General features: G+C 49.6%; 1 protein-coding gene across 3 annotated transcripts in view; it reads right to left on the bottom strand.

The window, feature by feature from the left end:
- Window positions 1–3425: 3425 nt before the first annotated feature.
- Window positions 3426–16803, bottom strand: part of CUNH20orf96 (chromosome unknown C20orf96 homolog) — a 46951-nt gene continuing 33573 nt past the window's right edge. For 2 of the 3 annotated variants that reach the window (XM_032141850.3, XM_058433104.1), the window contains exons 5-11: window positions 13343–13501; window positions 12672–12771; window positions 11566–11723; window positions 11384–11485; window positions 11133–11219; window positions 10309–10427; window positions 5210–5604 (exon numbers count right to left, since the gene is read on the bottom strand). In XM_032141850.3, coding sequence (XP_031997741.1) covers window positions 5544–5604; window positions 10309–10427; window positions 11133–11219; window positions 11384–11485; window positions 11566–11723; window positions 12672–12771; window positions 13343–13501 — 786 coding nt within the window. In that variant the 3' untranslated portion in view covers window positions 5210–5543. Of the gene's footprint in view, window positions 3711–5209; window positions 5605–10308; window positions 10428–11132; window positions 11220–11383; window positions 11486–11565; window positions 11724–12671; window positions 12772–13342; window positions 13502–16803 lie in introns of those variants that run through there. The other variant, XM_058433105.1, reaches the window with a different exon arrangement.

Consider the following 16803-nt stretch of genomic DNA (forward strand, 5'->3'; position numbering starts at 1 on the left):
GATCACTTGAGGTCAGGAGTTGGAGACTAGCCTGGCCAACATGGTGAAACTCCATCTGTACTAAAAATACAAAAAAAAAAAAAAAAAAGCCAGAAATTGCTGGAACCTGAGAGGCAGAGGTTGCAATGAGCTGAGATCGTGCCACTGCACTTCAGCCTGGGCAACAGAGCAAGACTCCATCACAAACAAACAAACAAACAAACAAATAAATAAATATGGTATAGTGGCTTGAAGATGCAGGGGCACATGATGAAGAACGTGGATGGCCCCTAGAAGCTGAAAGCAGCCCCCAGGTGGCAGCCAGCAAGGAAGTGGGGTCTTTAATTCTACATGTGCAAGGAATTGAATTCTATCAACAACACGAATGAGCTTGGAAGCTGATTCTTCCCCAGAGGCCGCAGATAAGAGCTCAGCCTGCTAGGGGCTTGAGAAAGGGGAAAGTGACTTTAAAAGTGTAACTCGAGGGAGTTTCAAAAGGCTAAGCGATTCGGTGAATCTAATAAACATGTTAAAATGCATAAAGTTCGGGTGTGGGGGAAAGGGGAGGGAGAGCATTAGGACAAATACGTTCTTTTCTGAGTTCTGGCCAGGAGGCTTCTTGATCAGTTCAAATTGTTACAAAGTTCAGCTGGAGGTTTCCTTCTCCCTGTGGCCGCTCTGGGCCTCTAGCAGCCCTCCCCAAGGAGCAATCTGTTTCCTTCAGAGGGTCTGTAGGTTCTCTTGCCTTTCCTAATGGGTTCCTGCAGTCCTTCTGAAGCAAAACTTAATGATGCGAGCCTCCACACGCTGCTCTGTCCGTCTGAGTGGGAGCTGCAGTCTAGTCCTGCCTCCCATCTGCCATGATCCCTGGTGGTTTTTGACTACAGCTCAATTGTTTTAGATTCCATGTATAAGTGAGAACATGAAGTATTTGTTTTTCTGTGTTTGACTTATTTCACCTAGCAGAATGTGTAATAAACATTAAAAAAATGAATGTATAAAATCAGGTAGTGATCACAGCTACAAAGAAAACAGAGTGATAGATGGAAAGTGATGAGGAGGAAGAACCTGGTTAGAAATGGTGGTCAGGCAAGACCTCTCTAAGAAAGGAAAACAGCTGACTGCATGATAAGCCAGCCACGTGAAGACCTTGAGGACAACATGCAAAGCTGATGACCCAGCGGCCCTGCAAAGACCGGGCAGGAAATAAGCTTGGTTGGCGCGAAGAAGGAAGGCTGGAGGGAGTAGAAATGGGGACAGGAGCTGAACGTGGGAGAGGGGGCTCAAAGCCAGCTCGTGTAGGCGGGGACTGGGCACTAGCAATGCGCGCAGAACAAAGGCCTCTCTCTCTTTCGCCACACTAAAGGCCAAAATGGTCATCTCCAATTGCGAATTCTGCAATAAAATGCGTCCTTGGCGACTTACAACCAGGATGCATTCCACACCGCTCCCCCACGCCCCACAGCCCGCCCTTGAAGCGGTTGGCTGATTGATTTGTGCCAGGCTTTACCGCCATCTGCCGGCAGTACTCGGTATACCCGCGCCCTGGCGGTCGCACACGTTGGCTAAACGCGGGTACACCAGACACTTTTCAGGGCCTTGCCAAAGACCTCCCAACGTCTATTGGCGTCCCAGACACAAGAGATCCAGGTCAAGACTCACACTTCACAAGATACACAGACACGGGCCTTAGGGCACAGGAAATTCCATGGAGCTTCCATTTACCCGATTAGCCGGACTCACCGAGCCCCAGAATAGGGTTTTCAACCAACTCCTACTAAAATTAAAAAATAATGTGTGGTATAGATTGGAATAATAGACATTGGAGGCTACAAACGATGGGGAGGGGAGAGGGGTGGGGGTTGAAAAATTACCTATTGGGTGCAACATTCACTATCCGGGTAATGGGGCACTAGAAGCCCACTCCACCACTATGCAATATATGCATTTGTACCCCGTAAATCCATAAAAATAAAAAATACATTAAAAATAATAATAATGTCTGGTCATCTAAATAGTACCTCTACAGCTTATTAAGTGCTCTGGAGACGTCTCAGTTGCCTGTCCTTCCCATTAAAGGTGATATCCAGTGCTGATTTCCCCTTCAACCTCGGGTTCCCATAAACCTCTTCTTTCTCACTCCTGCTGCCCTCCGGTACTCCAATAAAGAATGATAGATGGGCTGGGCGCAGTGGCTCACACCTGTAATCCCAGCACTTTGGGAGGCCAAGGCGGATGGATCACCTGAGGTCAGGAGTTGGAGACCAGCCTGGTCAACATGGTGAAACCCCGTCTCTACTAAAATACAAAAATTAGCTGGGCGTGGTGGCGGGCCTCAGTAATCCCAGCTACTCAGGAGGCTGAGGCAGGAGAATCGCTTGAACCCGGGGGCGGAAGTTGCAGTGAGCAGAGATTGTGCCACTGCACTCCAACCTGGGCGACAGAGCAAGACTTTGTCTCAAAAAAGAAAAAAAGAAAACAAACAGTCCCAGTATGCATCCATGTGCATGTGCATGCAGGTGTATCTGCCTGTGAGAGCTGCGCATGCGGCTCTGAGTACCTGGGAAGACACCCATGTACAGATGCTGTACATGTGCAGGGTCACTCTCTGGTGCATTCAGAGGCATGAGGGCTACGTGCAATGTGAGGGAATCTATGTCCAGGCTTCCTTTCTTGGTTTTCCTCCTCTGAACTCATGCATCCCTTCACAAAAAGTCCAGCTCTTGGCTAAAAACCTATGTGTGATTTTTCAGCCCAACCACAGGCAATGACAGGTTTTACCTGGCAGGCCTCACAGCTGAGTTGTGCACAGCTGATGCGTTGCAGTCTTTAAAGACAGTTGCAGGCACAGACTCAGGCCTCCTGGACAGTCGACCTCTCACAAACATCTCCGCTCCCAACCCAGGTCTTCATTCAGACATGTCTTCATTGCAGTGGGGTAGGCCTTCGGCCAGGACCTCCTTATCATGGGGGAGTGGAGAATCCTTGAAGACACTTTCCTCCATGCTGACTCAGAAGTTTTCCCACTCTCCCTTCCCCACCCCATCCCTGGCCCCCAGGTCCGTACAACTGCAGGAGCCTTTTTGTTGGAAGTTTTTCTGCAGTGAGACCAACCCCACACCTATGCTCATCCACCCAACCCCAGATGGCATCATTCTATGAGGAAATTAGAACAGGTGGATCTGTGTTCTACAAAATAAAACAAGCCAGGTTCTCTGGTTTAGCCTCTTTCTTGTACTGTAATAAGAAGAGATTTGGGGCGTGGCTATTACTTGCTTTGACTTTTTTTGTTTTGAGACAGGGTTTCGCTCTGTCACCCAGGCTGGAGTGCAGTGGTGCAATCTCGGCTCACTGCAACCTCCGCCTCGTGGGCTCAAGCAATCCTCCCACCTCAGTCTCCCTAGTAGCTAGGACTACAGGTGCACACCATCATGCCCAGCTAATTTTTTTATTTTTTATAGAGATGGGGTTTCACCGTGTTGCCCAGGCTGGTCTCAAATTCCCGAGATCAAGCAATCCACTGGCCTCAGCCTCCGAAAGTGTGAGGATTACAGGCATGAGCCACCATGCCAGGCCATCATTAATCAGCTACTCCAGCACTTGGCAGTTCAGCTCTCTCCTGCTCAGCTGAGCTCCTGATTGTATAGCGGTTAAGAGCAAACTGCCCCTGCCACTTAGTAACCTGGCGACTTGAAAAATCACTTCGCCTTTTCATCCTCTGGTTTCTTCATCTGTAAAATGAAAATAACAATAAACAATACCTCCTTCACAGGGTTGTTGTTGTGAGGATGTAGTGAGTTGATATATGTAAAGCATAAAGTAGGTTCCATTGAAGTGTTTGCTATTGTGTTCAACATGGTCCATTTCTGCTTGGAGATCCATATGGCTCTGGGGAGCATCTGTTGGCTCAGCCTAGGTCACGTATTCCACCTTAACCATCCCTTCCCTGCTCCAAGGTAGAGCCGGTGACCTGAACTAAGCCAGCAGGCACGCTCCACCTCCAAGACCGGCTCAAAGTGGGCATGTAATATAAGCTGGTTCAATTAGACTGAATCTTATTTTTTTTTTTAAGACGGAGTCTCATCCCCTGTCACCCAGCCTGGAGTGCAGTGGCACAATCTCAGCTCACTGCAACCTCTGCCTCCCAGGTTCAAGCGATTATCCTGCTTCAGCCTCCTGAGTAGCTGGGATTACAGGCGCCTGCTGCCATGCCCAGCTAATTTTTGTATTTTTAGTAGAGATAGGGTGTTGCCATGTTGGCCAGGATGGTCTCGAACTCCTGACCTCAAGTGATCCACCCACCTCGGCCTCCCAAAGTGCTAGGATTACAGGCGTGAGCCACTGTGCCCAGCCCAATTACAGTGAATCTTAATACACTGGCTGAAAATTCTGGGACACAGCCAGTCTCTCTCTTTCCAACAGGACATGTACAAGGACCTGCACAACCCTGGGAGATGCTGGCCTATCGGGGCCACAAGCAGTGCTGACCTGAAGAAAAGGGCAACACCTCAGAACACAAAGTAAATAGAAACCAAGTCCTTGGTGCCATCACTTGATTTCTGGATAAAGCCTCACCTAAGCTATTTATTGACCTGAGCCCTTCATAGTTTAGGCCAATGTGATTTGGTTGTTTTGTTACCTGTAACCCAGTATCTTAAAACAAAGTGTATCTGTGAGTGACCAGAGCCTCTTGGGGGTTGTAGCAATCTAGGTCCCCAGAGAAGCCAACTCTGAGATGGAGTGTAGGGTGTAAAACGTTGATTAATGAGTGCTCTTGGAATCAACAACTGAGGAAGACAGAAGTATGCAGGATTGGGAACAGGGAGAAGTCCAGCTGCAATGCAGGCCCAAGGGTAGTTGCAGCTGAGCCTTCAGGAAGTTCTGGAGCCAGAATAGCCCTTCTGAGTTGTTCCAAGCACTGGAGGCCTAGCAAGTTCCCAGGGGTATTAAAATCAATAAACCTGTCAGCCCCGACAATGCCCTCAACAGGTCTGAGCACAGATTGGAGAGAAGCTAGGCTCCCACTGCACCAGGAGGGCGTGGCCCAGAGCCACAGAGCCATGGAGAGGGCGGGGTCAGGCAGGGGGTTGCTCCAGCACTTCTTCTGGAGAAGTTTTGAGCCCTAGATGCAGTTAGCACAGTTGCCCGCCCCTTATCAAAAGACGAAGTCCGTTCCCACCACATCTTCTGCAAGGCCTAGCTGGGGACCCCGAGATACTGGCAAAAAAGCAAATGTAAATCCACCTTTATTGGTAAAAAAGGAATAGCAGATTTAATTGGAAATTCCCACCTGGCCCAGCAGCACCAACCAGAAAGAAGGGAAGAAGAGAGGAAAAAACTGCAGGAAGGAAAGAAAGGAGGGAGGGAGAGGAGGAAGGAAGGAGGAGGGAAGGGAAGGGGGAAGAAGGGAGGGAGGGAGGGAAAGAAAGAGGGCGGAAGGGCAGAGGGAGCAGGGAGACTGTAGATCAGGGTCTGAATGGAGATCTGGTCCTGGAAGTAAATGATCCAAGGCTGCAGGTGCTGGGAAGAGAGCAGGAGGGGAGGGCGGCCCATGGCACTGCCATCTAGAAGGGTAGTGGCTCTTCCACAGGAATGTTGAGGATGACATCCATGTCTGGGGTGCACCTGGTGGGAGGCAGCACAGAGGGCCATGAGAGACCAGAGGTGGCGGTGTGGGAGCACCCGCTCAGAGGAGCCCTGCTTTTTAGAACTCTGGTACGTACTCGCGTTGGGGGGCAATCCCAAAGTACAATCTGTGACCTGTCTGTGACTCAAAGCCCAACTGTGCATACACAAGCATACACACACACACACACCAAAAATGGAAAAGAAATGAGTTTGGCAGGACGAATGTTCCCCTGACAAGTCTGAGGTCAAGTGGGAGCAGGAACTCAGCTCTGAAATGCTGAGGGCCCTCAAGATGATCATGGGCTTTGGAGTGAGGATGACAGGTTTGATAACTTTGACTCCGTGTCACCTTGAGCAAGCTATTTCTACTCTCCCAGCCTCACTCCTTCAGTTGGCACTTAAGTGAAAAGCACTCATTAAATGCCAGACCCCAGGTGCACCTCAGTTTCCTCATCTGTCAAATGGGCTTAATATTCTAACCTCAGTCATTGGTGGAAAGATTAAATGAGACCATGCCAGCAGGTATCAGTGCTCAGTAAATGACAGGCATTATTATTTCCATGAAAGTAGCAAGAGAGATGGATTCCCATCAGCAATATATTCCCCATCGCAGGGACCAGCACAAACATTTAAGAGGCTGAAGGATTACATTCTCTTTCACTCTCTTTTCTCTCTTCCAAGGAGACCATCCTCTCTCATGGTTTCAATAATCTACTGATACACATGAAGTATTTAGGCAGGAAATGTCAGGATACTTGCAATTTACAATACTATTCAAAAAAAAAGAATGAACATGAAACCAATATGGAAAAAAAAAATTTCTAAATCTAGTTGGGCAAAACTGGCTATTCATTATGTCATTCTCTCTTCTTTATATTTGAAATTTTTCATAATAATAGTAAAAAAAAAAGTTCATCTCTATGCTGGCAACACCTAAATTTCTACTTCCAGCCAATATCTGTCCTCTGAGGTCTACACTCATCTTGTCAATTGCCCACCCAATGACTCCACCTAGGTACCTCATATAAACCAAACTTACTGTCCAAGTCAGCTGTGTGGTTTTTGTTTTGTTTTGTTTTGTTTTGTTTGAGACATGGTCTCACTCGGTCACCCAGGCTGGAATGCAGTGGTGCAATCACAGCTCACTGCAGCCTGGAACTCCTCAATCCATCCTCCTGCCTCCCAAATAGCTGGGACCACAGGCACGTGTCAACACATCTGGCTAATTTTTTTATTTTTTATAGAGATGGAGGTCTCACTATGTTGTCTCCCTGGTCTCGAACTCCCAGCCTCAAGCGATCCTTCTTCCTCAGCCTCCTAAAGCACTGGGATTACAGGTGTGAGCCACCATGCCTGCCTCCAAGTAAACTTTTGACTGTGCCTACATACACATCCCTCACCCCGTCCCAGCCTTCCCAATCTCTGCATTTGACACCACCACCACCCCATTACAAAAGTCAGGAACCCAGGGGTTATTTTTGATACCTCCCTTTCCTGTACTTCCTAAGTCATACAAGTCCTTCTTACTTTCCTAAATATTTCTCCAATCTATCTATTTCTCCCATTTCTTCTGCCACACTCTTGGCCAGGCCACTTCCCATGTTCCCCTGGACAACTGCCCTCACACCCACTAGAATTCCAGCTGCCACTCTGGCTCCTTGCCAATCTCATCCCCATGCTCTTTTCTTTTAAGAAAGAGTCTTGCTCTATTATGCAGGCTGGAAGGCAGTAGCAGCATCTTGGCTCACTACAACCTCTGCCTCTAGGGCTCAAGCAATCCTCCTGTCTTAGCCTTCACTGTAGCTGGGACTACAGGCGCACGCCACCATGCCTGGCTAACTTTTGTATTTTTTGTAGAGATGGGATTTCACCATGTTGCCCAAGCTGGTCTCGAACTCCTGGGCTTAAGCAATCTTCCCACCTTAGCCTCCCAAAACGCTGAGATTACAGGCGTGAGCCACCACACCTAGCCCACCATGCTCTTTTCAAACTGACTTTTTTGGAATACAAATCTGATCATGTGGCTTAAGATCCTTTGCTTCTGGGATCAGGCAGAAAATCCGGGCCTATAGGGCACTGCATGGAGGTCCCTAGGGGCTGAGGTGCCCTGCTCCCTTCCTGCCACTCTCCCTGTCACTCTGCATTCCAACCACTCTGGCCTCACTCAGCTCCATGTCAATGCCAAATTCCTTCCAACCACAGCTCCTTCACAGCTCAAGGCTCAACATGTGGTTGGTTCATAGAGCAGTAACATAAGCATCACCAGGGAGCTTCTTAGAAATGCAGAATCAGGCTGGGCATGGTGGTTCACACCTGTAATCCCAGCACTTTGGGAGACCAAGGCAGGCAGATCACTTGAGGTCAGGAGTTTGAGACCAGCCTGGTCAACATGGCAAAACCCTGTCTCTACTAAAAATATAGAAATTAGCCAGGCATAGTGGTGCACACCTGTAACCCCAGCTACTCAGGAGGCTGAGACAAGAGAATCACTTGAACCCGGGAGGCAGAGGTTGCAGTGAGCTGAGATGGCACCACTGCACTCCAGCCTGAGAGACAGAGCTAGACTCTGTCTCAAAAAAAGAAGAAAGAAAAAGAAAGAAAAAAGAGAGAGAGAGAGAAAGAGAGAAAGAAGGAAGGAAGGAAGGAAGGAAGGAAGGAAGGAAGGAAGGAAGGAAAGAAAGAGGGAAGGAAGGAAGGAAAGAAAGAAAAAAAGAAAGAAAGAGAAAGAAAGAGAAAAGAGAGAAAGGAAGGAATGAAACAAGGAAGGAAGGAAAGAAAGAAAAGAAAAGAAAAAAGAAAAAAGAAAGAAATGCAGATTCATGAGCCCCACTGAGACCTACTGACTTGGAATCTGCTTTTTAACACGATCTCCAGGTGTTTCCTAGGCATGTTCCAGCTGGTGAGGCTCCGCTTAACAGTGTGCCATTTCTACTTTTTAAGAGGGAAAATCTGCTTCCTTGCTCCTGGTGTTCCCTTCCACGTGGAAGGGCATCCATGAGTGCACTGCTACTGGCCTCTCTCTGCCCCTTTATATTCTGCTTTTGGAAAGGTGGTATAACCACCAGAATGGTGAGTGTGAGGAGAGGAAGGGGACACAGGGAGCCCAGTCCCTTTCTCTCTCAGCAGCAAGAAACCTGAAAGGACTCCACTCTTCTCTGCCCCAAGGCCTGGCTCCACGTGGGTCCAACTCCACCACGATCAGGTGGTGCAATTTGCCTAATTCTGGGTTCGCTATTCAGAGGCCAACACAGTCTCTAAAATCAGCTTTACCAGAATAAAGGTGATAACTGGGCCCACATGCACCTTACCCCTTTCAGTCTCATTCACTGTGTTCAGAGCTCAGGTAAAGACAACAAGTGACTATTTATTACATCCCCCGGAGACCCTAGCACCACCCCCTAGAATTGCTCTTCCTTCAGCTCCCCCATCAGTCTCCTTCACCTAGTGAATTTCTATGCATCCTTCAAGCCTCAGTTCAAATGTCACATCCTCAGGAAAACCTTCCTTGACTGCCCAGACTCGCTGTCCTAACAGTTGCTTTCTTTTTTCTTTTTTTTTAATTAAAAAAAATTTTTTTTAGATGGAGTCTCACTCTGTCACCCAGACTGGAATGCTGTGGCACGATCTTGGCTCACTGCAACCTCCGCCTTCCAGGTTCAAGCAATTCTCTGCCTCAGCCTCCTGAGTAGCTGGGATTACAGGCACCCGCCACCACGCCCAGCTAATTCTTGTAGTTTTAGTAGAGACAGGGTTTCAACATCTTGGCCAGGCTGGTCTTGAACTCCTGACCTCGTGATCCACCCGCCTTGGCCTCCCAAAGTGCTGGGATTACAGGCGTGAGCCACCGCGCCCAGCTCCCTAAGAGTCACTTTTGCAGTGGCATGTACTCTACTCAGTAGCTCCAGGCTCCACTGCAACTCCACATTTATTTGTGGCTCATTATCGACTCATGTCCAGTTCCCTCTTTGGTTCCATGAGGGTGGGACCGAGGACTGTTTTCATTCACATGGTGCCTGGCATTCAGAGGCACTTCACAAATCCAATAGTATTTTGTTCTGGGGGCGGGGGTGGCTTAGAAATAGAAGAAAAGGAAGACATGGCAATAGGAGAGGAGAAGGAAGGAAAAGGACAGGAGGGAGAGACAGATGAAGAAGAAAAATTAAAGAATTTGCAAATGCTAGGCTCTGCCACACATGGTCCTGTGGTGTCATCAAGGAGAGGTAAGCCTGGGGGACCCCCAACCCAACCGCATAGGGCTTGCCCCAAGGAAGGGCAGGCAAAGAATTGGTTTCTGGGGCCCAAAAACCTGCCAAGTGAACAGGACATCCTTCTCTCCTTGTGGAGTGTCTTCCAGGCTATTCTTCCCTGAAGCCAACCACCCCACTCAACTCTGCCTTCCTCAAAAACCCAGAAGTGGAAGGCTGTACCCACTCGGTTGATACATGGGATCTGGGAACTAGCAGGGCCCTTAGAGATTACACAACCCAGCCTGCTGTGTACAGACGGGAATTGGAGGCCTTTGCAGAGATGGAAAGGTCACATCTGCCCCGGTCAGCGGCAGATCCAAGGTGGAAACCCAGGCCCCTCCCTCCCTGTACAGGGTTCTGCCATCCACACCAGGCTGCCTTCCCCAAGAACAGAGAGCCTCTGTGAGCTTTGAGTGTGGCTGGTTTAAGAGGCAGTGGCAAAAAGATCACATACTTGGGTCTCCGAAGCAGAACATCCTCAAATATGACCTCTCGGGGTTCCCGGGTCTGGGCTTGGAGCTCTTCCACCTCGGCCCTTAATACGGGCATGTTCTCCTCAGACTGGTCAATAAACTGAGAGGAAAGGCACAGCAGGGGAGAAGGGAGAAGTCAAATGGCCCCCAACCAAAGGGAGAAAGGCCAACATGAACGAGGAGCAAAGCTATCTGGGGAAATGGTATGGGCTCTATCATTGGGACTTGCTGGACTCCAGAGAGGGGACCTCCCCACGCAGGGTGAGGCTGGCTCCCAAGACAGTCACAATATTCAGTGGTGCTGAAACAGGTGAAGGATCATGGAGAATGGAGACAGGTTACAAAGTGGCGGGGAATGCTCAATCATGGGAATGAATGGAGGCTGGCAGAGATATGAAGGGCATGCACATTAGAAACCAATGAAGAGGCAAGATAATGAAAATTAGTTCAAGAAGGCAGTGATGGTGAAGTTCATTAACACTGATAATGGGTGGTGGGCAGTGACAAGAATCAAGGGGTAAAGATGCACGGTGGTTAATGGCTGAATAGGTGATGCTTGGTGGTATTGCAAACGGGTCATTAGCCGGCAATACTGGCTAATGAGGCAAGGCCTAGGTCAATGCCAGTCGCCTTCCCAGATGAAAGACAAGTGACAGTAATGGCACCGGCAAGGAGGAAGGCCAACACCAGACTCAGAGACCTTCTGAGCGCCAGATCAGGAGAAGCCTGACTCATTCCCACAGGCCGTGGGGACTGCCCACCCACTGCTCCCCTACAGGGACCACCACCTTCCTTGCCCACATACTTCTCTGAACCTTTGCATGCATTTCAGGAAGTCTCGGCTTTCCCACATCTTCTGTAGGAGAGCCTCTTCATAGGGACGCTGGGTTTCCTGTGGAGGAAGAAGAGGTCTGGCCCCCAGGTGCCTCTTCCTGGACAGCAGAACATAGTAGAGACCAATGGGGCTGCAGTGGGCCTGGAGGCAGAGGATGGGGAAGAGGGCAGGGTGGGGGTGAGGCCTGGATCCCCACTCCCACACAGCAACTGGCTACTCACTGCCACCACAGAACTCAGAATTTTTTTCTTCTTCTTCTGAATCTTGTTGGACAAGGACTCCAGGACCTTTCTGCGCATCTCACTGAGGTCATCCAGCTCATCCTGGGAGCCAGCAGAAGGGTGTTGGCCACCAGTCCTGCCTCCCACACACTCTGGTGGGGGAGGGGCAGGGGCTCCCCTACCTGCTGGCTGTCCTTAACCTGCTGCAGCTGGCGCATAAGGGTGGCGATCTGGACAGACTTGACAGAATACTCATGGTCCATGTAAGTGCTCAGGAAGTTCACTTCCTCCTGGGTCTTCTCAATCTTGGCATTCAGCTGCTCTGCCTGCTGCTCTAGATCTGGGGAGGGGTTAGGGAGGTCAGCAGGGACAGGAGGCAAGACCTTCCCTCAAGCACCTGGGCCCCAGGAGGCCCAGGAGGCAAGGTCTCCTTGGCCAGTAATTGGGGTCTGGGCTGAGGCGAGCATACACAGGGCTGGGAGGTGGTTAAAAGTTAAGGCTATAGAGGGTTTTCCACCCCTGCAGGAGAAGAGGCAATGCTGGGTAGGAAAAAGGAAGGGAATTGGTGCACGATCCCTAGACTAATCCCCACTCTGCCACTGACTTGTGGTGTGGCCCTCGCCAAGACTGTTCCTCTCCAGACTTCAGTCTCCTCAGAGACACACTCAAGGAAGTGAGACCAGGCAGATGGGGTGACAGTGGCTCCCAAGACACAACCCATGGCAGGATTAAGACAAAGTCTATCCTGTCTTCCTCCAGAGAGAGATCCCCAATGTCTGGAGTTGCCTGATCTACCGCCCCTCTGCTCAGCAGGTGTGTAGTCTGCCCAGGGAAAAGGAACCACAGGCCAGGCAGGATGGAAGCCAGGAGACCTAGGTTCTAGCCCAGCCACTGACTCCCAGAAGGACCTTGGCAGGAAACAGAGCCAGGCTAGGATTGGATTCTGGCTCCTAGCTATATAACCTTCCACAAGCTACTTCACCTCTGTTAGCCTCGGTTTCCTCATCTGTAAAATGGGAGGACAGCTTCCCTGCCTCCAAGTAGTTGCAATGACTGAGTGTGTGCCTGTAACAACACAGACATTGGTAGAGACCCAGACACGGGGCCTGGAAAGAGCTAAGTGTTGGGTAAGTAGGCTATTCGCTCTGTATCTTAGCCTTCCCATCTGCCTAGAAGAGAGACGATGGGGCTGAGGGTTTCTGAATGGCAAGTACAAGGTGAATGCTCTGCTGCTGACCTCCCCAAGGTGCCAGGGGGAGGGTCAAGGAGTTCGCCCAGGGATTCTTACAGCTCATCTTGCATTTCTTCTTTTCTTCCCACTCCTGAAGCTCAGACTTCAATTCCTGCAGCCTCTTCTTGTTTGAATACTCCAAGATGTCGATGATGGTCTGAGGGAGGGGTGGGGTCAACTCACCCACAGGCTCTGCTGGCTCTCAGAGGCAGCCACCCAGCACTTCCTCAGAGGAGTCCCCAATCCCAACCTCATTCCCAGAAACCTGACCAGAGGCTAATCGGGACAATAACAGTGTCCACCCATAGGGTTGTTGTAAGGACTATATAAATACATACAGATCGCTTGCTATTGCACGTAGAGGTGTTTGCAAATGCTGTTGGTGGTAGCAGCGACCTCTGTTGCACGGGTACAATATGTGCCAGGTAAACCCCCTCTGGGACGGGTGCTATTGTGCCGCATTTCAGAGCTCAGGGAGGCAAAGTTAACTCAAGGTCTCCTGGCCAGTGAGTGCTGGCGCGTTGGGATGAAACTCCCATCTCGGTCCTCTTGCAAAGCCCAGGTGAGGGGAGTGAAGGGTGAAGAAATGCGTCTTCCGGTTGGAGGAAGCAGCATGTGCAGTGGGCAGGGAAAGGCAGGAGAGGGCGCGCGAGTGCGCGGAGGGAGGGAAGGAGGGCGGGCGGATGCCCGGGCACGGCCGGCGCCGAGGGCAGAGGCGCGGGTCTCACCGCCAGTATGTCCTGCTGCTGCAGCAGGGCCCGCACGTTCAGGGTCGTGCTGTTCTCCATGTCCTGGATGGTCTTGATCAGCTCCTCGTTGAGCTTGGTGAGGAAGTTCTCATGGCTTTGGAGCTCTCGCAGAGCGGTCCTCCCGTTCCTGAGCATTGTCTGCGGGCGGAGAGAAGAGTAGAGAGACGGCGCTGCGCCCTGCCCGGCCGGAGCTCCCGAAAGCCGGTGGACCGCTGCCCCAACTCCGCCAGACTCCCGCCCCCTTGCGGCCTTCTGCTGGTAACTGCGGCCCAAGCTGGGCGGCAGTTCCCCATTGTCTGCACCGCCCGGGAGCTCCGGGATTCTCATCAGTTCGGAAACGCAAGTGTACCCATCATTCCACATCCCTGAGGTGCGGGTGCATCTTACAATTGGTGGCGTGTCACCATCTAATCAACAAATATATTATTAGTGGGTAAATAAAGATGTGCCTTAATATCAATGGCTTCTCAGAATCAACGAAATATATAAATAATAATAAGGGCCGGGCGGGGTGGCTCACGTCTGTAATCCCAGCACTTTGGGAGGCCAAGGTGGGCCGATCACGAGGTCAAGAGTTCGAGACCAGCCTGACCAACATGGTGAAACCCCGTCTCTACTAAAAATACAAAAATTAGCCGAGCGTGGTGGCGCATGCCTGTAATCCCAGCTACTGGGGGTGCTGAGGCAGGAGAATCGCTTGAACCTGGGAGGCGGAGGTTGCAGTGAGCCGAGATCGCGCCACTGCACTCCAGCCTGGGTGACAGAGGAAGATTCCGTCCCAATAATAATAATAATAATAATAATAATAATAATAATAATAAACGCCCCAGGTAGGTAAGAAGGTGGCAGAGCAACCCCCATGTCTGGAGGAGAAGCAGGGGAGGCAAAATGGATGATAAACGTCAGCATTTCCTGGCAGGCCGCGGAGCCAATAAGTACTCTCATTTCACACAACGGCCCCCTGTGGAACAAGGAGGGTCTGAGGGTTAAGTGACTCCCCTAAGGTTACACCCAGCAGGTGCATAAAACCTACAGTAACAATAACAATAACAATTGTTGAGCGCCCTCTACATGCCAGGCCAGGTGCTGTGCCTTGCTCTGCAGGTGGCACATGGTATCCGTTCACCCTCCAACAGCTCTATGTTTACTAACTCTATTTTGCTGATGAGTGGAGGCTCAGAGAGTTTAATGATTTGCCCAGTGTCACACAGTCAAGAAGTGGCAGGGCTGGAACTGGAAAGCCAGACTTCTGAGTCCCAATATCTGTCTTTCCACTACGCTAAAACAAGAACTGAGTAGCCTTAAAACTGCAAGGTACGGCTGAACCACGTAGTGACTAAGACTTGGATGTTGAACCTAGACACACCTTGGTTCAAATCCCAGCTCAGCCACTTACCACCTAAGAGAATCTGGGTAAGTTAGTTAATGTCTCAGAGCCTCCTTATATTCATTCTAAAGGTAAGGAAAGTAATACCTGTTTTAGAGAACTGCCGTAAAATAAAAATGAGATTGGACAGGTGCAGTGACTCATGCCTGTAATCCCAACACTTTGGGAGGCCCAGGTGGGAGGATCACTCAAGGCCAGGGGTTCAAGACCAGCCTGGGCAACATAGTGAGACCTCATCTCTACAAAAAATAAACAAAATTAGCTGGGCATGGTGGTGTACGCCTACAGTCCTAGCTACTCAGTCTGAGGTGGGAGGAATGTTTGAGCCCAGAAGATCAAGGCTGCAGTTAAGGTCGAGATTGTGCCACCACACTCCAGCCTGGGTAACAGAGCAAGAACTTGTCTCAAAAAGTAAATAAATAAATAAACACAATTTTAAAAAATTAAAATGTTAGCTGGGCATGGTGGTGTGCACCTATAGTCCTAGCTACTTGGGAGGCTGAGGCAGGAGGATCTCTTGAGCCCAGGAGTTTACGGCTGCAGTGAGCTATGATTGTGCCATTTCACTTCAGCCTGGGTGACAGAGCAAGACCCTGTCTTTAAAAAAACAAAGAATAAATAAATAAATGAGATGAAATTCACAATCAAGTCACTTAGTGAGAGTGCACTCATGTGCACTCAGTGAACAATAGCTGATACTACTGTCTCTGGCTCTAACCCTCTACCCCTGCCATAAATATTTGCTCTTTCATTTGTTCCTGTACTTCCTCATTTCTCCATCCTTTACTAAAAACTACCCCTTCCTAGCCCTCAGCTCCTTTATTTCTCATATAACAGTAATCATGCTGATGTATTGAGTGCTTACTATGTGGCTGATACTGTGCTAAGCACTTCATACACACTGCAGCACATCAGCACATCACCCTCACAGCAAGACTAAGAGATGGGCACTATTATTAGGCCAACTTCATAAAAGTGGACAGCAGTCAGGCACAGTGGTTCACACCTGTAATCCTAGCACTTTCGAAGAGCAAGGTGGAAGGACTACTTGAGCCCAGGAGTTAGAGCCCTGGGCAACAAAGGGAGATCCCATCTCTACAAAAATTAGCTGGGCATGATAGTGCATGTCTATAGTCCCAGCTACTCTGAGAGGCTGAGGTGGGAGGATCACTTGGGCTCGGAAGGTCCAGGCTGCAGTGAGCCATGATCATGCCACCGTGCTCCAGCCTGGATGACACAGCGAGACCCTGTCTCAGTCAATCAATGTGGACACCAAGGATTAAATTCAGTAACTTATTCAAGGTCACACATAGCAGAGCTGTCATCCTTGAAGTCCTGGCTCCTAGCCACCCCACTATCTTGTCTCCACATCTCCAGACCAAAATACCCAGAAGTATCTTGTGAAAAATGTTATTCTCCAAGTCCTAGGCCCACTGAAACAGCAGCACTAGGGTTTCAGTTCAAATGTCACCCACCTTAGCAGCCTCTCATTAGCACCCTACCTAAAACAATTACTGCCACACTCTCCTCCATGCCTCTAGTCCCCTAACCTTATTCTTAGGCTTCTCTTTAGCTCTTATTATCATTTCAAATATCTTTTTCTTGTTGATTGTCAGTCTCCCCCATCCAATAGAATGTAAGTTCCCTAAGATCACAGGCCACATTACTGGTGAATTCTCATACTCAGAACAGAACCTGGAACATGGTAGGTGCTCAATCAATACTTGTTGATTCATTAAATGAATGAAAGATTGTAAGAGACAGTATTAAGAACTGGACTGGTTAGGAGCACAAGTTTTAGATCCAAATTGTCCACGTTCAGCTTCTACATCAATCAAAAACACCTAAACCCCTCTAAAGTTAGGATAAAAATAACAGAAATGGCTGGACACGGTGGCTCACACCTATAATCCCAGCACTTTGGGAGGCCAAGGCGGGTGGATCACCTGAGGTCAGGAGTTGGAGACCAGCCTGGCCAATGTGGTGAAACCCCGTCTCTACTCACAATACAAAAAATTAGCTGGGCGTAGTGGTGGGCACCTGTAATCCCAGC

This window comes from Hylobates moloch, unplaced genomic scaffold, assembly GCF_009828535.3.
Source record: "Hylobates moloch isolate HMO894 unplaced genomic scaffold, HMol_V3 SCAFFOLD_21, whole genome shotgun sequence".
In the NCBI taxonomy this organism is placed as follows: domain Eukaryota; kingdom Metazoa; phylum Chordata; class Mammalia; order Primates; family Hylobatidae; genus Hylobates; species Hylobates moloch.